We start from the raw sequence: 26,569 nt of genomic DNA, 5'->3' as shown, positions 1-26,569 counted from the left end.
TTTCCCCAATTTTCCCATTCTTTTCCAGTGTCGTAATGTAAGCAAGGAGGGTGTTCAAACACCTCCTGAAATTGCAGTAAAACTTTTAAAATGGGATCGCTTCTTTCAAATGAGCGAGCTTCAGATCTTTTGACCAAAACAAAGAAAATATTCGAGGGCAACTCTTCGAACAATGAAAACCGATGAGCTTGAGTTTCGAAATGCTCTTTGGGATACTGCAATAATATGAACAAAATGATTAATAGCCTCGCCCAAATTACTGGTACTTGGGCTTTGTGCTTTGTCCGACAAGACTATTTTATCTTTAAGCTATCGTATTTGAATTGTTGAATTAATGGAAATAATAATTGACAAAATGTCAATAATGTAAAGGAATATGGTGATAGTGTGGGGAAAAAGGCATTGAGTGGATGATCAACCTGAATGGTGGAGCATGCTTAATGGGCTGAATGGCCTCCTCCTGCTCCAATGTTCCTACATTCTAATTGAACCTTATTGTGAAATACTTAAATGAAAAATAGACTTTTTGAAGCAATTCTGTTGGTTTGGAAAGCTCATGTTCTCAAATCCATTCCCCCGCCCATTCATCCCAGAAAAAGAACTTAAGAACCTCCGCTACTACCCTGTATCCCTTTCTCTTGAGGGTGAACGCTGAAACTGGATGAGTGTTCCACAAGCATCACAGCCTCTCGTTACACCTTCCCCAAGTTTAATACCCATTCATGATTAGCTTGCGCTACACTCGTTTCAGATTCAAATTAAAGTTTGGTTCATTCACAATCCTCCAGCAAAATCTGAAATAAATAAAACTGGAAGGTATTATTTATCAAGAGTCAGAATTCAATGATAAAAAACCTACAGTGAACAAGAATATCCAAATAGGGAACATTGTTACTGTTCACATTCTCTTTGGTGATTGTGAGCCAGGTTGCTGTCTTCTCAACAAAGCTGCACTCCATGGGCGGGATTTCACCGCCGCTTTGGAGCAGGAGTAGGGCCATAAAATGCTGTGAGCCATTCAAAGGTTCATTGACTTTGGTGGGACTGGGAAATCCCATCAGTAGGAAGGGGTATAAAATTCTGCCGTGTGTGTGTGTGTGTGTGTGTGTGTATGTGTATGAGTGAGACAATTTTCAGAGAGGCCTGAGTTTCTCGTGGATTCAAACCAATGTCCATGGATGCTGGCATACTTTGTCAGACAAAATGAACAGGATCACAACATTGGAACGTGATATCTTTAAAGTCGTAGGAATTTGACTTACCAATGCCAGAGATAACTTTCTCGAATAAGATACTTATCAGAGCAAGGGCAGAGCTTGTCATCACCCCCTTCTGTGTCACCAGTCTCATTTTACAAATAGCTAAATTTTATTGAATGAGCATCCAAACTATCAATGGCCACCTGATTGCTCCATTTACACTGGCAAATTGGAATAACCATTATGAGCCAGCCACAGACCTCCAAATCTTTGGCTTCACAGGTCTGCTTTGGTGCATACTTTGGAATTCCAGGGGTGAGGCAAGGATTATCTCATCTTTCTGTTCATTTCCATTTGTCCTAGCTTGCTTAATCAGACCGACTGTGTTGTTCTGACTTGGGATTTACCTGCCAATAAGGCGACAGCTTAAAGATCAGCTATTTCCAAACCTCTCGAGCCCTCAAACTTCCAAAAGGAAAAATTAGCAAAAGGGAACATGAGCACAAATAATCCTGCCACGGTTCATTCATCCAGGTTGTTCATGAAGGCACCGCCTTCTCAACCTCTCATCTCGCCTGAGGTGTGGTGATACTCAGGTTAAACCACCGCCAATCAGCTCTTACCCTCAAAGGGGAAAGCAGCCTATGGTCATCTGGGACTATGGCGATTTAACCTACCTTAGCTGGTAGGGTAAATGAAAGATAACTGCCTCAGATTACCATGATTCTGATTTAGAAGAAATGGTAACCATTGGCATCAAGATGCTGTAATTCCAAATCTCTTCCCGCATCCAGTGGTGCACAAAGGCAGTGTGGTGAATGTGATTCACACCGGATTATAATCTGTATATACATGTGTCTATATTGTAAGTGCAGTTACACTACCTGTCCTCCAGGGGGAGTAGCTCTGGGAATGCTCGAGTTGTCCGGGGCTTCTCCCTTGGCTCTGCCCAGGACTCCTCCCCCCCGAAACCGCTGTATAAAGATCAGTGCCACATGGTTAGCCGGCCAGTTCACTGAAAGTTCAATGGCTAATAGGCTGGCTCTGTTGTGAGTATATTAAATCCGCTATTCTAATCCTACAAGCACGTGTCCGTAGAATTGTTGGTTCCCACGATTTAATATACTCAGGAAACAGTCGAAGAAATCATGGAAGCAGCCCTCAAGCCCGGACGCCTAGAACTCGACCCAGAGGATGCAGAGGCTAAGGAAATTTTTTCCCACTGGCTGAGATGTTTTAAAGCCTACCTGGCAGAAGCCAGCACCGCCGGAACAACGGAGGAATAAAAACTCAACCTACTGCACGCGAGGGTAAGCCACAGAATATCCACACAGCTAAATCCGGCCGGTTCTTACACCGCAGCGCTGGCAATATTGGACAAAATGTACGTTAGGCCCATTAACGAGGTTTATGCACGCCACGTGTTTACGACCCGCCGTCAGCGACCTACAGAAATGCTAGCCGAGTTTGTAAGGGACTTGAACAATCTTTCCAATGACTGTAATTATCAAGCCGTTACCGCGGCTGAACATAGGGAGCTTGCTGTGCGGGACGTTTTCGTAGCGGGCCTTAGGTCTAACTATGTGCGCCAAAGACTGCTAGAAAAGGGGGCCCAGGACTTAGACACTACTGTGGAGGCTGCTACCACTATGGAAGTTTCCTTCCGCAGCCTCACCCCGCGACCTTATCGTGGACCCCCGACCAACAGTCCACCCAAGCCTGTGCCGCACGGCCCCCCAGCTACCACGCTGCCAAAGCCAGTTACTCTGCTGCCCCAGCCAGCTACTCGGCTGCTCCAGCCTGCCATTTCTGTGGCCAAAGCCAGCACCCGCGGCAGCACTGCCCGGCCCGTAACGCGACCTGCAGCAGCTCCGGGCGAAAAGGACACTATGCCAGAGTGTGTCTGGCGAAGAAAGCCCCAGCCTCTAACCTTCCCATGGCTCAAAGCACTCGTTCCCTGAAGTCACAGGCCTGCAGGCCCTGAAATGCTGCAGCCTGTATGTCGACTCCGCCCCCACCCGACATGTGCGACTCATGGGGGCGGCCATCTTGGCAATCCTCCTCCATGCGGCCGGCCATATGCGACTCATGGGGGCAGCCATCTTGGCAATCCTCCTCCATGCGGCCGGCCATGTGCGACCCATGGGGGCGGCCATCTTGGGATCCATCCCCTTCAAACTCTGAAACTCACCTCGACGACTACGAACTCAGAGGGCAGTCATCACGGGGCCACTCCAGCACAGCTGATCGAGCCGCCGACTACCCGCAACTCAGCGCAGTCACCCTGGATCAATCCAGCCGCAAGCACATACGAAGTTCGATGGCGGAGGTCCAGATCAACGGGTACAGCACGCCATGCCTCTTTGACTCCCAGAGCACTGAGAGCTTTATACATCCAGAGCTGGTAAGACGCTGTTCGCTTGCTATTTTTACGGTGAGCCAAACTATCGCCCTTGCTTCGGGCTCCCACTCGGTCCAAATCCAAGGACGCACCGTTGCTACGCTCACAATTCGAGGCGCTAGTTATTCTAAATTTAAACTTTATGTCCTGCCCGACCTCTGCGCGCCACTCTTATTTGGCCTGGATTTCCAGTGCAACCTCAAGAGCCTCACCCTCAGCTTCGGCGGGCCCCTGCCCCCACTCACTATCTGCATCTCCCCCCCCCTCCGCTCTTCGCCAATCTTACTCCAGATTGCAAGCCAGTAGCTACTCGCAGCAGGCGATACAGCCTACAGGATAGGGTCTTTATCCGATCGGAGGTCCGACGGCTGCTCAGTGAGGGGATCATAGAGGCCAGTAATAGTCCCTGGAGAGCTCATGTGGTGGTCGTCAAGACCGGGGGAAAATTTTGCATGTTCGTCGACTACAGCCAGACCATAAATCGCTTTACGCTCCTAGACGCGTATCCCCTCCCCAGAATTGCAGACATGGTTAATCAGATCGCCCAATATCGGCTATTTTCCACGGTGGATCTGAAGTCTGCATACCACCCGCTCCCAATCCGCCTGGAGGACCGCCACTACATGGCATTCGAGGCCGATGGCCGCCTCTTCCATTTCCTCCGGGTCCCTTTCGGCGTCACTAACGGGGTTTCGGTGTTCCAACGAGCAATGGACTGAATGGTAGACCAGTACGGGCTGCGGGCCACGTTTCCGTATCTGGACAATGTTACCATCTGCGGCCATGACCAGCAGGACCACGACGCCAACCTCCACCGTTTTCTCCAAACGGCACAGAAACTAAATCTCACTTATAACAAGGAGAAATGCGTTTTCCGCACAAACAGACTGGCCATCCTCGGCTACGTCGTGGAGAACGGAGTCCTGGGCCCAGACCCGGACCGCATGCGCAACTCTTAGAACTCCCCCTCCCCCATGGCCCCAAGGCCCTCAAACGGTGCTTGGGGTTCTTCTCATACTACGCAAAGTGGGTCCCTCAATATGCGGACAAAGCCCGCCCACTCTTTAAGGCCACACGATTTCCCCTGACAGCTGAGGCACGCCAGGCCTTCAGCTGCATCAAGGAGGACATCGCCAAAGCAGCCATGCGGGCGGTGGATGAATCCACTCCCTTTCAGGTTGAGAGCGATGCCTCAGAGGTAGCTCTAGCAGCCACTTTAAATCAGGCAGGGAGACCCGTTGCATTTTTCTCCCCTACCCTATCTGCTTCAGAACTCCGACACTCCTCAGTCGAGAAGGAAGCACAAGCCATCGTTGAGGCTGTTAGTCACTAGAGGCACTACCTCGCAGGTAGGAGGTTCACCCTCATCACCGACCAACGATCGGTAGCCTTTATGTTTGACAACTCGCAAAGGGGCAAAATAAAAAATGATAAAATCCTTCGGTGGAGGATCGAACTCTCCACCTATAGTTACGATATTAAATATCGACCGGGGAAGCTCAACGAGCCCTCGGATGCCCTATCCCGCGGGACATGCGCCAGCGCGCAGATCAGCCGTCTGAAACCATCCACGTTGACCTCTGCCATCCAGGGGTCACCCGGCTCGCCCACTACATCAGAGCCCGAAACCTGCCTTTCTCCAACGAGGAGGTAAAAGCCGTCACCAGGGACTGCCCGATCTGTGCAGAGTGCAAACCGCACTTCTATAGACCGGACAGGGCCCACCTGGTCAAGGGTTCTAGGCCCTTTGAACGCCTTGCGATCGATTTCAAAGGGCCACTCCCCTCCACTAACAAGAACATTTATTTTCTCAACATCATCGACGAGTTCTCCCGATTCCCTTTTGCCATTCCATTCCCTGATATGACCTCCCACACAGTCATTAGGGCCCTGCATAGTGTCTTCACCCTGTTCGGTTTCCCCAGCTACGTGCACAGCGACCGGGGTTCGTCCTTTATGAGCGACGAGCTGCGTCAGTACCTGCTCGACAAGGGCATCGCCTCGAGCAGGACTACCAGTTACAACCCCAGGGGGAACGGACAGGTGGAGAGGGAGAACGCGACGGTCTGGAAGACCGTCCTACTGACCCTCCGGTCTAGAAAACTCCCCCAATGGCAAGAAGTCCTCCCAGACGCGCTCCACGCAATCAGATCCCTCCTCTGTACAGCTACAAATCAAACCCCTCACGAGTGACTCTTCATTTTTTCTAGTGGCACTACCACGGGAGTCTCACTTCCGGCGTGGCTGAGGACACCAGGCCCGGTCCTCCTGAGGAAGCACGTCAGGGGGCACAAAACTGACCCCCTTGTTGAAAAGGTGCACCTCCTCCATTCCAACCCCCAGTACGCATTCGTGGAATTCCCGGACGGTCGCCAGGACACAGTATCCCTTCGGGACCTGGCACCCGCTGGATCCAGCCCCCCCCCCCACCCCCGCTGAGGAACCCCTTACCCCGTTCCCTATGATGCCGCCCCCTCACGCTCCCGATTCCGCAAGCTCACCCCATCGGTTCCACAAGCCAGAACCAGCCCGCCCCCAGCGCCCCCAGTCTCCGGTCGAGCCAGAGGTGTATAAAGTTCGGACGGGACCCGCCCCGGAGTCTGCCATAGTACCCCAGCTCTCAACACCCACCCAGTCACCGCAAGAGGCTGCAACCCCGGTGCTCCGCAGATCGAAAAGAACAATTCATCCACCGGACAGACTAAATCTGTGAGCCACCACCCCTGCTGGACTCGATTTTTTCACAGGGGGTGAATGTGGTGAATGTGATTCACACCGGATTAAAATCTGTATATACATGTGTCTGTATTGTAAGTTCAGTTGCACTACCTGTCCTCCAGGGGGAGTAGCTCTGGGAATGCTCGAGTTGTACGGGGCTCCTCCCTTGGCTCTGCCCAGGACTCCTCCCCCGGAAGCTGCTGTATAAAGATCAGTGCCACATGGTCAGCCGGCCAGTTCACCGAAAGTTCAATGGCTAATAGGCTGGCTCTGTTGTGAGTATATTAAAACCGCTATTCTAATCCTACAAGCACGTGTCCGTAGAATTGTTGGTTCCAACAGGCAGACATTTGTCTGTTTCTGTAGCTAGTAATTCATGGAACAGGTCACAAGTCCATTGCCAGGGGCTCCACATCAAGCGTGTCTGAGCAAGAGTCTCTCCCGCTCTTAACCACCAGCCATTGCTGTCTTTGGAAGAATTTACAGATTGACACTCAACCAGTGTGACCCCATTAGGAACACACCTTCCTTGGCCATCAAGTCCTGGGATGGGACTCAACCCCAGAACTTATGGCTCAAAGGCAGGGACCCTACTACCCGCTGCGCCACAAGAGCCCTCTAGGATTCTGTAATTACTCCAGTCTAAATCCCATTGACTCTGAACCCTTCACAACTTCTAATGGAAAATGTTAAGTATCTGGATACATTATTAATGGTTCTAGGAATAAATATTGACTTGGAAAATCAAATATGTCACATCATGTGATGGATCGTGTGCAATTGGATTAGAGAGTATGCTCTCTGTGGAAGGTAGCAGATCAGACTTCAATCTTGGGGATGGATGAGTGTTTTCAAGGTTTGCTCTGTGATTTTTAAGATCAGAGATTATTTCAACGTTTTTCTTTTGCACTTTCAGGAGAGCCTTGGCTGCCAGAAATTTACATTGGAATCTAGATAACATATTTGATTTTCTGATTAGAAATATGAATTAGATTCCTATGATTGGAAAACTATACCGAGTTGTACCTGAGTTTCAAGCACATGTTGCCAGTAAATGAGACTCCTCATGGGAGAGTGAGGTTGGTAAATTAGCTCTCAAGATTTCCCTCAGATTAATTGTGAGGGATGGACTTCATGATAGTATCTATGCTGCATGATCTGCAGGAGGAACACACTTGAATGTTTTTATTTCTGTTAAGTTTTCTTATGTTCAAACAATTAATGGTAGATGTTGGAGAACATTTACTTTGTTTCTGCTGGAAGTTTTAAGGTTTTTCAGTCAAACAAATTCTTTTGTATTATGTTTGAGCTGGAAAAGAACCTATGGTTGTTTAACCCCCAAGGGATCAATGATACTGAGAACAGTCAGAGGGACCAATGAAAAAGCACAAGGATATAATTAAAAGGTTGAAGGATAGCCCAGCAAAATCATAACTTTTGAGCCAGTGCCAGGGTCATCATGGGATGATGAAGTGTTGAACAGTCTAATCGGTTTAAATGGTTGTTTGAGAAGCTCGTATAAGGGAAAGGAATTAAAGATTGGTACTGACTCAAGTCCTCCCTTCCTTTGTCATTTTTTAAACATTAAAATGGCTAAATGCCAACAGTAAAATATGTTAATATTTCATCTCAAATAATGTCACTTTAAATCGTCAAAGATAGAAACTTATATGGACGTTGTTCATAATTTATATTTTATTTGCCTATTTAAAGTTTCTGAAATTTAATCAATCAATGTCAAAATGAATTTTCCAAAGGAAAGTTATTCATTTTCATCTGAAAAGCTTTTAATGTCTCCTCTTGGTGAAAATGTGATTCGACACGGGGATTGGTTGGTTATTAAATGTCTCATATTCTTCTTCTTATATTTCAGATGATCTTGAATTATGCTCCCAGTAATTACAACATTTTAAAATAATAGTTCTTATTTATTATTAAATAATCAGTCATAAAGAAACAAAAATGAAAGAGTAACTTGGAGCGATGTTGAAATCCTGATCCCCGGACCCGCCCACTTCTGATTTCAACAGAGGCAGGGTGGTGGAGAGAGGGGCCAATGTGCTCCCCAAGAGGCGGGTTGGTACTTTAAATATTATAATGAAGCTTTATATTTAACTCTGGTTGGTAGGGTTTCCTGAGCTTTGGGAGATCTGGCAGCTACAGGGAGGTGTGGGCTGTTGGATCTAGGAGGTAAGTGCGAAACCCCCATGATCAGACACCTGGCCAAACACTTTTCCTATCTCGCCCTAACCCTTCACTCCACCCCCCCTCAAAAAAAACCCTCTGATCGCCACCCTCTCCCCTGTGACTCCCAGAAAACTATAAGAATATATTTCATACCATTTAAAGGCCTTATTTACTATGGACAAGAGACAAAAGGGAAGTTTCATACATTGGAACCATCATTTCATTTTCAATGGATGGACAATTACAGGCAATACCACCCTACTTACCAATCACTTACCTCGCAAATTGTTCCTCATACTTCGATCTTAGTGCCAGTAACATTAAAGACTTAAATCTCATGAAACCTGCCAAGGTAAGATTGGATAAGCTAACTTTTAAACTGAAATGACCTATCGCATATACTGTACACAATTTCCCGGTGGAATCATTGCTAAAAATGGGTTTAACAGTGAGAAAGCTCAGTACATAAGTTCAGTGTTCAGCTTCTGCCAAATTTACAAAAACCTTTGCAGCCGTGCACTTGAAAACATTCTTTGATACACACAAATAAAAACTCGAGTTTATTTTAAATCATGTTGTACCCTTGGCCAGCGGCGTGCAGAGGTCTGGTGATGCCCGGGGCAAATCTTGATTATATGCCCCCAAAGACTCAAGTATAAGGCCTAATATACTGAGAAATATTATGAGAAAGGAAAACATTTTGAATATATAAACACAGATGAAACATGAAATAAACGCTTTAAACATAGAACAGTACAGCACAGAACAGGCCCTTCGGCCCTCAATGTTGTGCTGAGCCATGATCACCCTACTCAAACCCACGTATCCACCCTATACCCGTAACCCAACAACCCCCCCCCTTAACCTTACCTTTATTAGGACACTACGGGCAATTTAGCATGGCCAATCCACCTAACCCGCACATCTTTGGACTGTGGGAGGAAACCGGAGCACCCGGAGGAAACCCACGCACACAGGGGGAGGACGTGCAGACTCCACACAGACAGTAACCCAGCCGGGAATCGAACCTGGGACCCTGGAGCTGTGAAGCATTTATGCTAACCACCATGCTACCCTGATTTATTCGATTTTAATATTAATCAATCAAATTTATTAAGTTCTTTTCCCCAAATGATACCTCCTGTCACAAAACACCTGAACTACTTCATTTTTTACATCAGCTGTGAGAAATTCTTTTTCAATGCTTATTAAAGCCAGGTTGGTCAGTCGCTCCTGTGACATAGAAGACCTCAGATATGTTTTTATTAATTTCAGTTTTGAAAATGACCTTTCACAGCTTGCGACTGAAAATGCAATTGTAAGCAGTAATCTGTATGAAACACACAGCGTCGGAAAGACATCCCTCCCATACTGCAGTAAAGACTCCAGAGCATCTTTAGGATCAGGGGGAACTCTAGTCCCTCCAGCTCGAAGGAGCATCACAAAATCAATAATTTCGTCATATAACTGAATTGCAACCACATCATTGTCATAATAATTTGCAAAGTCTGAACATTCCTTTTTTAATTTCTCTCTTTCTTGTTCATCTCCACTGATAATTTTGTGCAATTTATATCATAGACTTGCAAATTAGTGGTATCTGTATTCAAATATTAGCATGTTAAGGAATAAATGTCTCCAATTCCGAGATTAAATGCCATAGCAGTCCTCTGATCATCCAGGCTTCACTCTTACTACATCCCACGTAAATATTTCATTAAATATCACCAAAAAACCTATAAAAAACGTAGTTGCACCCGTTCTAGAGCTATTCACTGACCTCTTTATCTTTGCCATCTCTAAGGTATAGGACGGCTGCCTGAGGTTAAATTGCGCTGTAAGTTAGTCAATTTCCCCTTAGCGCTGGAATTCTAGGGATATTGTTCTCTTCTTCAGTCATTTTGCTTTGCAACACGGTAGCATAGTGGTTAGCATCAATGCTTCACAGCTCCAGGGTCCCAGGTTTGGTTCCCAGCTGGGTCACTGTCTGTGCGGAGTCTGCACGTCCTCCTCGTGTGTGCGTGGGTTTCCTCCGGGTGCTCCGGTTTCCTCCCACAGTCCAAAGATGTGCGGGTTAGGTGGATTGGCCATACTAAATTGCCCGTAGTGTCCTAAAAAGTAAGGTTGAGGGGGAGTTGTTGGGTTACGGGTATAGGGTGGATACGTGAGTTTGAGTAGGGTGATCATTGCTCGGCACAACATCGAGGGCCGAAGGGCCTGCTCTGTGCTGTACTGTTCTAAATCTAAATCAATGGGTGAGATGTTATGTCTCAAAAGTTGCGCCTCCCTCCTCTGCAACCCCCATGGAGAAGGATATGAGCAGAACGTCATGGAAATACTGTTATGACCCTTGTGGAAACAACTACAAACAACCCAACTAAGACCAATATACAAGACTTCACTTTTATATTAGCAATCACACCAAAATCAACGTAAATTAAACATGAATTAACAGGAAAATTGCAATAATATGACCGATAAATTACACATAGCAGATACAAAGACATATCTCACACATTTCGGTCAGCTCATTCAGCACGTATCGCTTTCATTTCAGCCACAATATCCTTCAAAACGTTGAACTTCTTCAAATCAAATTCCATCTTCATTTCTCTAAAGCTTTAGCACCAAGTCTCATCAAACTACTTCACCCAATTTCCACAAATATAATTTTCACAGTCAACACATTTCCAGATCCCTTCTTCTTCACAAAACCCTGGTCATGTGGGGCCTGTTTGTGCACTATGCCAGTGCATAAAGGGTCCCCAAATCCAGATATAAAAGCTCTGTTCAAGATCCGAGCTCCAGCAGCTTGCAGTCAAGTCTCTGAGAATCTCCCCTGCACCCTGCTGACCCTGGGCTTTAAGTATAAAGGGTAAGAGGGCAAAAGTTAAGAGGCCATGATGAATTTTTATAAAATACTGGTTCTTTCCCAAATGGGTGCCCCTGGCCCAAATGTCAAATTCTGGGCACGACAGTTTAAAAGTTGACAGCTACAGAGAGGGTGCAGAGAAGAGTTTTAAAATAGATCAAATAAATAAAATAAATAAATGAATAAATAAAACTCACCCATGGTGGCAATGCCGTCCATTCTGGAAAATTCGCGCCCTTTCTGCTCCCTCTCCAGCCTCTGCAGTGCGCAGGCGCGCTCGGGCCGACCGCGGTGCGCAGGCGCGCTAGGGCCGACCGCGGTGCGCAGGTGCGCTAGGGCCGACCGCGGACCGCGGTGCGCAGGCGCGCTCGGGCCGACCGCGGTGCGCAGGCGCGCTCGGGCCGACCGCGGCGACCGCGGTGCGCAGGCGCGCTCGGGCCGACCGCGGTGCGCAGGCGCGCTCGGGCCGACCGCGGTGCGCAGGCGCGCTCGGGCCGACCGCGGTGCTGCCCCCATCCAGTCGCTGCCCGGGGCCAGCGCCCCGTCGGCCCCCCCCTCTGCACGCCGCTGCCCTTGGCACAAAAAGTAAGGATCTGATTTAGTATGTTAATGGGAATTGCTAATAATGTGTTGGTGGTTCCCTTCTTTGCACCAATCTCCACTTTCCATCTTTGTCAAATCTCTAGAACGTTTCTAAAAACTCTTATGAAAACTGCTTAATATTCCATCTAATAAGCTTCATGAAAGTCTCTTGACCGCAATATTAGAGAAAGCATCCCCACATTGACTCGGCAATTAGGAGCCAAACACATTAGCAGGTTTAGTGGAGCAGTTTGTGTTTGAGTTCATGCCAAGAATATTCAAATTTCACTTTGTGCAACAACTGAAACAAAGATCAGGGGCTGAATTCTCCTTTTCAGGGACTATGACCCCACGCCATCGTGAAAACTGTGGCCTTCCACTCCATAAAAGCTGGCGTCAAAAGGCAACATATTCACAGCCCCGCAGGGGGTTAGTAGGGAGCCGTCATGAGTCTCGCAGCTGCAGATATGGCCCCCCTGCACTTCTGGGTCAGAGGCCGTGCATGTGCACGGCGGCAGCCTCCAGCGCAAGTGCCGTGCTCCATGGTGGACTCGGACTGCGGAGCTGGACCGCGCAAATAGTGTCCCCTATCGGCCGCGACCTGGACTGCCCCCTGGACTGCCTCCTCAAACATACCCCAGTCCAGTATGAGACTGCTCTCATGCCGTCTGCCCTCTGATCGGTCCGGCCCAGACCATGGAGGCTGTGGACAGAGTCCGCAGCCGCCTCGCAAGTATCCCGAATGGCAAGACCATGTGTGGTCCACGCTGTCGGGACTTCGGCCAGTCGGGGTCAGGGAATAGCGGGGCAGGCCTCTGGCAATGGGGATACGGCAATACGCATACTCCCCGAGTACGCCGCTTTTCAGGGGCTGGAAAATCGAAGAACCGGTGCCAGTCCCGATTCCCATGCATCAAACTGGATTATCCGCCCTGGCGCTGGACCCAATAAAAAAATACGCTCAGCCCTAATAATTAAACGTGGGAAGTCTAAACAAATGGGCCTGATTGAAACAGAAAAAAAAGCCATTTTTAAACTTCAGAGGTGTTCATTTCTATTTCAAAGCAGATTGCTTGTCATTCAATGAAGTGGACTTGCTTTTCTTAAACTTTAAATGGCAGGATAATATTTTTCAAATCTAAAGATCTCTTGACATTTAAATTACAGTCCAAAACATAACAAGAAATATTTCATCACCTTTTTCAACAGTTTTGAATGCGTTATTGCATTTTCTCCATGGGAAAAGTACTTGAATGCATCTCCACACTTAAACAATGTTGATCAAGTAATGGCCAAGTTACCACTTCAGGACACAACCCTATGATGAATCATTGCAGTTAGAACAGGTCTATGTTACAATACAGTATATATTAAAAACATTTTAAGCTGTCAAACATTTAATACAAACCTGTAGAAATGTTCCCGATTGCACAGTAGGTTTCTTCCAGTAGTCAGAAACTCTCGAATGAGGTGTTTCTTTTTCATAAGAATCACAACATCCCTATGGTGCAGAAGGAGGCCATTCAGCCCAGTGAGTCTGCACCAACCCTCTGAAAGAGCATCCTACCTGGGCCCGAATCCCCACCCTATCCCCATAATCCTACCTAGGGGCAATTTATCATGGCCAATCCACCTACCTGCACATCTTTGGACTGTGGGAGGAAACCAGAGTACCAGGCGGAAACCCACACAGACAAGGGGTGAACATGCAGACTCCGCACAGACAATCGCCCGAGGTTGAAATCGAATCCAGGTCTTTGGTGCTCTGAGGCAGCAGTGCCAACTACTGTGCCACCAGGCAGCATTTACAAAAATCACGAAAATAGTGGCGGCCAGGTGGGTTGGTGCGAAGAAGGGAGTGGAGTTGCATTTGATAGTTTAAAACCTCATGATTTCAGTCTTCCAGACCCCATTCCTATCTTCATCAGGAGATTAAATTGCAGCCCAATGTTAAGGTAATCCAAGGATGTAATCTTTATCATTGCCCGTAAACGGATGTTGTCCCAGCATCAGAGATGGGTTTCTACTTTTAGACATGAATGCAGCTGAAACAGTGGATACAATCACAAATAATCCAGTTCAGTTTCCACTTTAAATCCGTACAGTAATTTATTTTTCGGTATATTGCTAGCAGGTTAAAAAATATGTATGGATAATAACAATAAATAAAATTACTGTATCACAGAGATCTAACTTTATTAAAATATGTATTAAATAAATTGGATTTAATAGAGAAGTTCAAAATCCTGAAGGGGCTGGTCAGAGTTGATGGCTAGAAAATGTCCCACTTGTAAAAGGATGAAGAACGAGAGGGCACAGATTGAGAGTGATTTACAAAAGAAGCAACTGTGATGTGAGAAAGAAAACGTCTCACTTGGCGAGTGGTTTGGATCTGGAATGCATTGCCTGGGAGTGTGGTGGAAGCAGGTTAGATTGGGGCTTTTAAGAGGGCATTAGAGTTGAGCTTGGATGAGTTTTTTCCGGGGATAGCAGACGGATCTGCGAAGTGTGGGAGGGGGCAGGCGAATCATGATTATATGTGCTGGGAGGGGGGAGAGAGGGGGGAGAGAGGGGGGAGAGAGGGGGGGGGGGGGAGAGAGGGGGAGAGAGGGGGGAGGGGGAGGGGAGGGGGAGGGAGAGGGGGGAGAGAGGGAGGGGGTGGGTGTGAGGAGCTGGAGAACTTTTGGAAGGCGGTGTTCGGGACGCCATTAAGGATTGCAGGGGTTGCGGCGAAGCCGGACCCAAAGTGGCGATCTTTGGGCTGTTGGAGGTGCCGGAGCTACTGTAGGGTAAGGGCACCGATGTCATGGCCTTCGCCTCTCTGATTGCCCAGCAATGGATACTTTTGAATTGGAGGTCGGCTACGCCACCGGGCATCGCGGCATAGCTGGGGAAGCTGTAAGAATTTCTCAGGTTGGAGAAAATTAAATTTGCTTTAAGGGGGTCAGAGGAGGGCTCCGAGGTACGGTGGAAGGCTGGCTATGTTTGAGGAGCTATTTGTCGTGGGGAGGGGGGGGGGGGGGGGGGGTGGGGGGTGGGGGAGGGGGTGGGGGGGAATTAAAAGGGGAAAAAAATAAACTGGAGGATACTTTCATCGTAAGCTTGAGTTATTTTGTTGAGTGTGCTTGCAATAAAATATCTTTTTTTGAAAAGGGGATATTAGTAAGGTGAGGATGTCTACCCCTCAGCTCTCCCACCAGCATTCCTCCGCCTTTGTAAAATTGATCTTGTAGCTGGAGAAGACACTAAATCTATCCAACACGTTAATGATCGGGGGAACCGAGATGGCTGGCTTCGACACAGGCAGCAGCACGTTGTCGGCATAAAGCGTAATCTTGTACTGGTTATCTCCACGTTCCAGCTCTGATATTAGCGCTTCTGCCTGATCACCTCAGCCAAAGGCCAACGCAAATAACAAGGGAGATAGGGGGACATCCTGCCTGATCCCTCTCTGGAGCCCAAAATTCTCCGACCTAAAATCATTGGTGAGCACCACCGGCACAGGCCTGAATCCAATTAACATTGTCCTCACCCAGCCCAAACCTCTGCAACGTATACACCAGATAGTTCCACTCATTCCATCATAGGCTTTCTCTGTATCCAAGGAGATTGACAGTTTGTCCAGGGCCTGCTTCTGAAAGGCCTAAATCATGTTCGACAATTTCCTCACATTATCACTAGAGAACCTGCCCTGAATAAACCCTGTCTGATCTTCCTGAATAATTGTCAGAAGGATACTCTCCAGCTGTTTCGCCAGTATCTTTGACAACAACTTCAAGTCAACATTCAAAAGAGAGATTGGCCTGTAAGAGGCACATTGCTCCGTATCTTTACCTGTCTTTAAAATCAGGCAAAGGTTTGCCTCACGAAGTGTCGGGGGCAACAGTCTTGCCTCGAAAGAGTGACAGTACACACCCTACAATGGTTCCATCAGCAGATCCTTAAACTCCCTATAAAACTCACACCCAGGACCATATGGCCCTGGGGCCTTGCCTGATTGGAGCTCCCCAATAGGCACAGTCACCTCGTATTTAGAGATAGGAGCATTAAGGGCCAAATAGGATATGAAGTCCCAGCTGGGTGGCGCAGTGGACAACGCCAAGGGCCCAGGCCACTGTCCGTGTGGAGTTTGCACATTCTCCCCGTGTCTGCGTGGTCTCGCCTCACAACCCAAAGATGCACTAGGTAGTTGGACTAGCCACGCTAAATTGGGGAAAAAAATGAAGTCCCTGCCTCCAGTGTGTGCACTGCATATGTTTCAACTTTATTCCATGTGGAATGTGAGATTCATGTCACCGTCCTGTCAGCCTACTTACCATGTGCAGTCCTGGACAATCAAGGCATCCAGCCCCACCGCCAATTGTTAAAGTTCATGTTTGTCTCGCAAAAGAAGTTCAATGACAGTGACATATTGAAATAATCTCTGTATGAGGGCTCGTAAAGTTAAGCATTCATTCACATCCGCAAGATGAGACATATCATGAACCAGCAGGCTAAATGCATCCATGTGACCCATTTGTGACTATTGTGGAACTTTCTTAACGTATTTCATCGTGCTCTGGCACAGTGCTAGCCCTTGCTTGATGCTGCACTGGAGAGAGGCTCCTGATCTGCAACGCCTTGATGGCATTGGTGGGTATCCCCTGTGCAACTGAGGCCTTGAGGGCCCCGTCACATTACAAGAACCATAGGAGCTTCTGTTACCATGGCAGATGGACGGGGAAAGGCTGCCCACATCAGAGGTTCTCTGAGAGGTGCTTCCAGATGGCGGCAGCAGCAGCTCACCCTCCGCTGGCATTGATAATCGCCATCTGCAGAAGAGGCTTCACCTGCACAGGAGACACAAAAAGGGTGTTAGTTAGCATTGGAAACCTTTCAACGACTGTACGAGATCATAATGCTCAGCACGATTGCAGTCATGAGCTGACACAATGCAATCATTATAATCACACTGCACCAACATCACAAGCTTTCCACTGAGGAGCTTCCCCACCATTGAACACTGGGACAGCAATCTTCCTATGCGTTTAGTCATGCCCAAACCTCAGACTCCCTCCCATTTACCCTTTCCCCCTGTGTACTGGTTTCACCCACTTGTCATCTCACTGGACCCACACCTTCCTCCAATGTCACTTGTGCCAATCTACCTTAAGGAATCAGCTGAGGAGAATGGGTAGTGTCAGGATGGCCAGCTCAGGGAAACCACCTACAGTTCTACCTCTTCCCCCCGGCATTGTGTGCAAGCTTCTGAAAATTGGTGCAACATTGCAATAACTAACGCTGTTAGGTTGATTGACGTCATCCTGTCTTCAAGGTGACAGATAAATGCATGTTCAATACAATTCTTGGCCCAGAACCAAGACCATGTATACCCTTCGTGTGTACAGGTTCTGCACCCTTCTCCCCTTGAGAGCCACAATGACAGGCCCACAGAAGTGTCGGCACAAAGATCAATGCAATTGCTACATAATGCTGACTTGACCCTCCGAGCACCTCACAAGCCTCCAGCATTTTTGAGGCTGCCCTGCAGCTACCTGACACAAGAAGAGACATACTGAGGATTTACTCGCCCTAGCTGACCTCAAGAGGTTACTGAGCCTCGTCTGACTTGCGCCCATGTACGAGGCACTAGCTCCACGCTGCTTCAACCTCCTGCCAGGCTGCTTGTCTTACCAATGAAGCTCCCTTCTTCTCGTCAGCTGGCATCAGTTGCTCACACCTGTTGCACACAGCCCAGAGGAGAGCGCAGAGGGATTTTTCACCAAACCTCAGGGCTGCTTTTGCCCTTCTTCCTTTCTCCTCCCCTCGCCCCCTTGCCTCGATCACTTCTGGAGGAAAAGCTGCTATAGCTAAACAGCTCTTCTATATTTTTTAAATGTATTTTATTCCAAACATGTGTAAAAAAACAGCAACATATGCACAAACGCATTCCACAAACAGTTCAGTTTGTAGAATTTCTCCCCTTTTTACCTCCTCCACCCCCATCCCCTACCCTCACAACGAACAGTTCCTCAAATATTGTCATGAACAACCCCACCATGTCACGAAGCCCTCCGCTGGATCCCTCAACTCAAATGTAATCTTTTCCAGCCAGAAAAAAATCATCCAAGTCCCTCAGCCAGGCCGCCTCCCACGGCGGCGTATCCGACATCCAATTTGGCAAGATCCTTCTCCAGTGGGTCCGGCACTTCTGATACCCCAACGATCCACCATTAGGTCTAGCCTGACCTCCACCCCACAACCTTAGATAGCGTTCCACACACTGCTTCACTTTATTCCTCACAAAATCCAGAGTGGCTGCAGAGTTAAGATGCTGGACCTTATAGTATTTTGTAAATGTCCGGATTCAACTACCTTCCACACAGATACCAGTCCAGCAAAAAGGGGAGTGTTATTAGATACAAGGAGGTCTGGTGGTGCAATGGGTAATGTCCGTGCCTCTGAACCAGAAGATCTGGGTTCAGGTCACACCCTGGACTTGATGGCCAAGGAAGGTGGATTAAGGAAGGCAAATGGAATTTTGGCATTTGTAGTTTTAAAGGAATAGAGTATAACAGTAGGGGAGTGTTGCTGCAACTACACAAGGCATTGGTGAGACTACACCTGGAGTATTCTGTACAGTTTTGGTCCCCTTACTTTGGAGGGATATAGTTATATTGTGGGGCAGTTCAGAGGAGATTCACTAGATTGATTCCAGATATTAAGTATTTGTCTTATGAAGAGAGATTGAGCAGTTTCGAAGAATGAGAGGAGATCTAATTGAGGTACGTAAGATGATAAAAGGTATTGACAAAGTAGATGTAGAGCGGATGCATTCTTTTGTGGGGTAACCTCAAACGAGAGGTCAGAGCTTTAGGGTAAGGGCTAGCAGATTTAAAACAGAAATGAGGAGAAATTATTTCTCTCAAAGGGTCGTGAATCTATGGAATTCACTACCCCAGAGTGAGGTAGATGCCGAGACATTGAGTATAGTTAAGGAGGAGATAGACAGATTCCTAATTAGTAATGGGTTGAAGGGTTATTGAGAATGGGCAAGACACTGGCATTGAGGCCGAGATGAGATCAGCCATGATTGTATTGAATGGCGGGGAAGGCTCGAGGGGCTGAATTGCCTATTCCTGCTCCAAGTTCTTATATTCAAACAGGTTGAGTATCAATCTGCAAAATCCTTCCAACCTGTCAATGGCTGGTGGTAAGAGCAGGAGAGACTCCTTGTCAGCCACACTTGATATGGAGCAGTGCCTCTCAAGCTGTAAGCCTCTGGCAAAGGGCTAGTGACGTGTTCCAGGAATTACGAGCTGTGGAAGTGCTGTCTGTCTTGTGCGCCTCGAGGTGCGGGAAGTGAAACAACAGCAACATTATATACAAATGTGTGAAACATTCAAATGGATAATTCAGTGGCCTCAAGTTAGGAGATTGTAACTTGACATTATGTTCCATTAACACTCAAGGCCTTTGAGACAACTTGCTGTATTTCACTGATGTTTCAATCAGTTCAGTTGTGCCAGTGTTACTGGAACTATACATGCGCATTCTGTACCAAATTCAGAGAACCTAGATACCAATAGATAACACAGCACTCCTGCCTGCCTATTTCATTGCTTGTATCTCTGCCTCTTGTAGAAATTCAAAAGGAAAGTAGAGTTTGCTTCTAAATGAATGTATTTTAGAACACAGATGAGGACATGAGAAGCTTTTTTCCGCTTTGTCCCTTTGAATCGCTACATTCATGTTTTATTGTGCAGCTGGTTAGTTTTATTACAGTTATTTATGGCACACTGTTGTTATCCAATTGCTTTTTACAAAAATAAATGGACGTCATCAGCTTTTGCCATATCATTGGTTCCATGAAAAGCTCATTGTTATCTTGAGGGCATCAGTGAATAGAGGATATGCCAATGGATTAGAAACAAGCCAACATGGTCTTATTATTAAGAATGAAAATAAAACAAACCTGAATAACTATAGACCAGTCTTTCAATAGCAATTGGCCAAAAGATCTGTGGGAATCAGCATGGCCAAGTATCAAGTAAAGTCAGAACAAAAATACTCATGGGGTGTCCAGATATTTGTTTACAGTTGAAGGGTCCCAGTACATAATAGCTGCTGGCTCTTGGGGTTTCTCACTGGAGATTCAGAAATCTCCTTTAAGAACTCTCAGTTTGCAGTAATAAGGTATTCTGGTGGGTTTTTCAATCATAAATAACAAGCGGTTTCAGAAGAAATAGAGAAGGGGTAAGGGTATTGATCTTGTGGCAAACTCTTTGATTATCGAAAATTCCAGTATCTCTTTTACATCAGGATCATGAGATCTTTCTCTGAGAGCTTCATAGACTCTGTATCTCCATAAAGCAGCTTGTATTCTTCACAAATGCAACATAGGGTTGATTTAACCACCGTGTTGTGCCTGGCGTGGATCTGGGAATGCCGGTTATTTAGCGGAAATCGCGATACTGCAGCAGGTTGTTTTTGCTGCTTGCTGCTGCTTGTATTTGCAAATACCTGGAGGCTGCTGTAGCTGTTTCCTTCCTTTTCTGTAGCCAAACAATTAGGACAATTAACTTTTAGACACCCGGGTCCTGGAATACCGGGCTCGGGGACGAATGAGTCCAGAAAGCAATCCAGTTTGAAGCAAGAAGGCTGTGTGACCTGGTGCACGACATTGATCCAAATGGACCACCTGATGATGCGCTGAGGAAATGCTTTGGCAGATTTCTAATGCTTTTGTTGCTGGTGTGGTGAATGCTGCATATAACTGGCACTTCACTGTGGGTTAAACACGCTGGAAATCAAGATGTTTAACTGGGGATATCCTCGTGACCATAGGGTAAGTGTGTGGTCAGGGGAGGGCATCTGAACACGGTCCCCTTAATGTTCCTGGCAGGGTTCTGATGTCTAGATGCTCCTGCTGTGGGTGAGTGTGCAGAGCAAGGTTTTCCAGCGCAACTGGCTCGGTGGATGGCACTCTCAGAGAAGGTGGGCCACATAAGGGTAGCGGAGGCTTGGGGGATTCAAGGTTCCTGGGTGGAAGCCCTAACTGATTGTCAGTCTCTTTCCTACTCCAATTCCTTACAGATATAGCAATATAGCTGGCTATGTTGGTCTCGCCATGGCTGCCTTTGCAGTGCTGGTGCAGCCTAAGCGGCCAGATGTCAGAGAAGGCAGCAGCGGGAACACAGGCTGGAGGCGGCACCACATGTGCAGGGGGCTGCCTCCTGACCTTGACGACCTGGCCGCCCATCAGGCTGAGGACCCAGAGGGGTATGCCAGCGACGGCACAAGGCGTACATGCGTCGTTGGTCTTTCAAGGGGTTGACGGACAGTATGTGCTGTAGGAAACTCTGTCTCAACAAAGAGACAATGCGACACTTGTGCTATGTCCTTGTGGACTTGGCACCCTGTGGAAGAGGAGGACACCCAATCCTGGTGGTCATGAAGGTCATCAAAGCCCTGAACATCTCTGCATCTGGTTCATTCCACCGCCTTGCTGACGGTCTAATTTTCCTTGCAGTTGTCGATGAATGGCTGTCACCTCCGAGCGAACACCCGCAATGAGCCCCTTAAGCAAATTTGATTTTCTCCAACCTGAGAAACCCCACCATGTCGCTGACCCAAACCCTCGACTTTGGAGGCTCCGAGTCCCTCCATCCCAACTGAATCCGTCTCTGGGCCACCCCTTAACAGGAAGGGGTCCCACTCCCTGAATGTTCAACTTGTGTATGACCACCGCCTCTGGATCATGCACTTGTGTGCATGCTTCCCAGAGAACGTGAATGACAGCTACATCCTGGACCTCTCGGAGATCCCTGCGTCTTCGAGAATCACCCCAGGATGAATGAACAGTGAAGTACATCTGAGTCAAGATGGTGCACGACTATGAAGAGGTTGCCCTGCAGTGGAAGTAGTTTTGGTTGCAGTTGGACACACTACCCAGTGGGATAAAAATTGTTTTTTTTAAATTCAGCATCGCTGGCTAATTACCCTTGAACTGAGTGACTGGGTAGGCCATTTCAGAGTCAACCATTGGATCTGAAGTCACTTGTAGGCCAGACCAGGTACGTACAGCAGAACCAAATGGATGTTTATGACAATCAACATAGGTTTCATGGTCATCATTACTTTTAATTCCATGGTGGAAGTCAAGCCAAGATTCCCAAAAGATTACCCTGGATTACTAGTCCAATGATAATACCACTACACCACTGCCTCATCTTGGTGAAGGGATGTCAACGTCTGACCGCACATTCTGTCACTGAGTCCTATTTTCTCGTTTGCTCTATTTATGTTTGGGTCTTGGTAAGTTTTGAAATGCCTTTTTAAGAATGTTGCCATGTAGTTGGATAAACCCTGACCCAGAGCACCAAAATCGGTCAGTAATGTCAACAAGGGATGTATGAAAATCAATGAGAACAGGATGTAAAAGTTTATCGGCAGCACGGTAGACAAGTGGATAGCACTGTGGCTTCACAGTGACAGGGTCCTAGGTTCGATTCCCTGCTGGGTCACTGTCTGTGCGGAGTCTGCACGTTCTCCCCGTATCTGTGTGGATTTCCTCCGGGTGCTCCGGTTTCCTCCCACAGTCCAAAGACATGCAGGTTAGGTGGATTGGCCATGATAAATTGCCCTTAATGTCCAAAAAGGTTAGGAGGGGTTATTGGGTTACGGGGATAGGGTGGAAGTGAGGGCTTAAGTGGGCCAGTGCAGACTCGATGGGCCGAATGGCCTCCTTCCGCTCTGTATGTTCTATGTAAACTTTATATGTGGCATGATGTACCCCCAAACCTGGTACATCATATAACCTACATACATACTTAGGTGACAGCTAAACTCACGAGTACTCTGCCTGTGAAGAATCAAAGTTTAAAGCTGGGACAGACGGAAAAGTTCATATCATAACAAATGTTTGTGTAAATATCTAAATACTCATCAGTTATGTATCCTCGTTTACTGCTATTATTCTCAATCTCCTGACGAGGGTGAAATCAAGTAAAAGTATTTGAAGCCAAGGTCAGCTGACCCTCAGGAAGCACACAAACCGCAATATTCAGGCTGCCCCTCTCTGCACACAAATTGCAAACTGTTTTCAGCGCTCACTGACTTTCTGAGCTTGGATTCCAAAGGAAGCGGAGGCCTCCAGCACTGTACAGGAAACAATCAAAGAGTTGGCCTTAAACGCCAGATTCCCTTCAGAGTTTTGCTAACCACTGACAGCTCTGTAAACAAAGAAAGTGAGGGCAGCTTTGCCTTTTCTAGCAGCCATCCCGAGACGCGGACTGCAATCACTGTAAAATGAAGGGCTGTCTCGTGGTGCTGGGGAACTTACGACGGTGATTACCAACAGGTATTAGCATTTGGTGGACTAATAGATATCAGGAAAAGATATACTTTGATTAAACCTCAGGGATTGGCTTGTCTGAGAAGGTCTGATGCGTGGAAGGAATTAAGCACTGTGAGACTCCTGGGTGGTCCCAGGGATGCAATGCGCACTTGCTTCTACTTCTCGTTAGTCTATTCAATTGGAAACATTTGATACTGGTAAGACAAGAGTTCTGAATATTTGCAGCACGCTATATGCGGGGTTTTGTTGCAACATTCTATGTCACACAGTGCAACTTGAACAAAAGAGTGTTAACATTTGGAATGGTGAGGTTTTAAGTGACAAATTGACTGTTATGCATTTAACAGACCAAAGGCCTGCTGTTCGGCTCATTACTACTGGATGGATGGCGACAATCCGCAGAATTATACATTTTAAACATGCTCCTTGTTTTCTCTGAAAATCTTTCCTACATTTGTTTAACATCTGCATACGGTGCTGATAGATATGAACGGTTCTGCTTGTTAAATTAATCCAGACTGACAAAATAAAAGAGCAGACTTTTTTCATTAGAAACTTGGTGTGGTAAGATTTCTAGAATTGTTAGTATAGATACACATATTTGCACACATCGATGCGCATGCACGAACCCTCTTGCAGTGTTTTAGTCATTCTTTTCATCATTTATTCTTTTCAGATTTTTACCAAGGCACAGGAGAACATTCGTCTGTAAACCATGGATATGGATGAATTTGAGCGCCGTCGGGAGGAACGCAGGAAAAAGCGTGATGAAATGCGCCGTGAGGTGGAAAGGTAATGGTTCATGTGCTTTTGTACTCGACTAGTAAATTCTATGGCCAGCATTTACGGCCCCACTACCACTGGGATATTCCGGTCCTGCCGCAAATCAGTGGAGTTTTGGCTGGCCCGCTGCATGGCCCGGAGCGGGTCCCGCCACGGAAGGCTTCTGATTCAATATTTCTGATGCATGATGGAGATGCTGAATTTGGATGTTGGGCATGGAGGTAGGACATTCTTGTCCTGTGTAATGCAGTGCCAAAATACTGTCAGTCGTGGATCAGGGCGGGAATTCTCCGGCTGTTGGGCTTTGCTGTTCCCGCCTGCAACGCACTCCTGCCTGCGCGCAGGTGTCCTGGCAGAGTAGAATGGTTTCAGTGTGAAATCCCATTGACAAGCAGTGGGAGTAGAGAATCCCGCTGCTTGCGAATCACTGAGAAACACTGGGCTGGGGGACCAGAAAATCCAGCCCCAGGTGTTCGAGCCCCCCTCTGAATTCCTGATGCTGGAAGACTTGTGCTCTGTGTAAATTTACCTCTGATCACAAACTTGTAAAATCCGCCATTGAGCAGGTGCAATTGTAAATCAATATTATTTAAAAGTATTTTATACATACCAGGTATATCTGGGAGTATTTTTAATCAACGATTAAGAAATATGTTAATCTGCAGTTTTCTGCTTGCTTAATTCAACCTGGAGAAACTTATGCAATTCTAAGCAGATCCCAATTCTAACTTTGCAATATTGCTACGATGCATTATGGTAAAGAGAAAAATAATCTGCTTTGTATAGTATCTCACCAGTGTTGCATGTTCAACAAATTAAGCTTTTAAAATGCAATCTCTGCTGTTGAGTAGGAAAATGTGGTTGGAGGATTCCACAAACATCAAATGAAATGGCAGACCAGTTAATCTGGCTTTTTTTCATTTGGGTTGTTTTAGAGAGCAGTGTTGGTCAGCACACTGGACACTGATTATCACTCTGGAATTTTAATGTATCTCTGAACCAGACAATCAGGCGGGATCTCTGGATCTCTGGCAATGCAGCACTCCGACAATACTGCATTCAATGCTGCATCTAGTCCAAAAAGGTTTGGATTTTGCCACAGTGGAAAAAGGCTTCTTAAATAATTCATTAATTTAGATCATACAATATATCGGTATACTTGCCAAATGTCAAATTTTGTCAGATATTCTCATGTGCAATATTAAAGGTGCTATATAAATGCAAGTGCCTGTTTTGTAATTTAAGAGTAGTATGGGCAAGAGTAAAGAACAAATTAAGAATGGAAAAGTTTGGAAAAACTGTTGGTTCAAACTGATCAATTATATGGGGCACACCAAGAGTCCATTGACACCACGATCCAATATTAGTATTTAAAACGTTGAAAATGTACTACATTTTAAATAGTTCTTCGGCCCCAAAGTTGGAAACCACTTGTAGGCAAAAACAAAAGATCTAATAGTCCCCAGAACATATGTGTGCAACAATGTTTAAAGAAATTTAAGGTTCCTCTATCATCTCAGCTCTTTACGAAAATGCAAACAAATAGATTCTTAACCATAGCAACTAGATATTCTGAGAGACCATCCTCGTCAGATTAAAGTTCCACACAAGAATTCCCGACTTGCAACTGCTCCGCATTTCTTCCAGGATCTTTTCAGCCTAAACCTTTCCAGAAATGCAGAACATAGCATCCCTCTCAGAACTCCATCAAAGTAGAGTAGAGTTGGGGGAAGACAGGACACCCCCACTTTTTAGGGCACTAGCTATCCCATGGTAACATTAGAGGTCAAGTGTGAACGTTAGTGAAAAGCTGAGTAGATGTAAGAATTGGGTGTAGGGTGGTAGGTAGATGAGGTGGATAAGTGGGCAGGGTAGGTGAGGTAGGTGGGTCGAGTTGGTGAGGTGGTAAGTGGGTATGGTAGTGGGTTGGGTGGTAGCCTGTTTGGCTTGGGAGGAGTGATCAGGTTGGGGTGGGGAACTGGATGGTGAAGGGGGCAGATGGGTTGGGTTGGGTGTGTGGTGGTGGGGTGTTAGTTGGGTTGGGACAGTTAATTGGTTTGGTTGGGTTTGTCACATGGCAGGGAGTAGTTGGCGGCATTATCGTAAAGTGTAGCTGGGTCAGGTCAGGGAGCTAGTTGTATCTGGTCAGCATGGGTAGCTGGGTGGTGGTGGTGGGTGGACTGGTCTGGTCGAGGGGGGGAGCGGTTGAATCGGGTGTTAGTCTGGGAAGGAGCGAATTCCAGCCTTCCAGAGCTTTTTAGTAGCATGGTGGCAGTGTTGAGCAAACTGCTGGCATTTAAATCTTTTCAGTAATTCTTGGGGCACAACTTTCATGGTGGGGAGCAGGAAACAGGAGCCAGGACTGTTTCTGGGTCCCAAACCCACCCCATGCAGAAACGGTCACTGACCTGGAATTTTGACTGTGGTGCTCCTTCATTGACATGGCGATTGGTGCACTAAGTAAGGGCAGTGGGTGGGCCTTTGAAGCT

At 46.9% G+C, this 26,569-nt stretch overlaps 1 protein-coding gene across 8 annotated transcripts in view; it reads left to right on the top strand.

Moving 5' to 3' along the window:
* Nucleotides 1-26,569, top strand: part of LOC119973313 (non-muscle caldesmon-like) — a 254,592-nt gene that overhangs the window by 64,304 nt on the left and 163,719 nt on the right. For all 8 annotated transcript variants that reach the window (XR_005462272.1, XR_005462273.1, XM_038811175.1 and 5 more), the window contains exon 3: nucleotides 23,974-24,089. Coding sequence is in view for 6 of the 8 variants with exons in the window: in XM_038811175.1 (XP_038667103.1) it covers nucleotides 24,013-24,089 (77 nt within the window). In the remaining 2 variants the exon portion in view is untranslated. The remainder of the gene's footprint in view (nucleotides 1-23,973; nucleotides 24,090-26,569) is intronic.

Source organism: Scyliorhinus canicula, chromosome 11 (genome assembly GCF_902713615.1).
Source record: "Scyliorhinus canicula chromosome 11, sScyCan1.1, whole genome shotgun sequence".
In the NCBI taxonomy this organism is placed as follows: Eukaryota; Metazoa; Chordata; class Chondrichthyes; order Carcharhiniformes; family Scyliorhinidae; genus Scyliorhinus; species Scyliorhinus canicula.
This window is presented reverse-complemented; position numbering and strand designations above follow the sequence as displayed.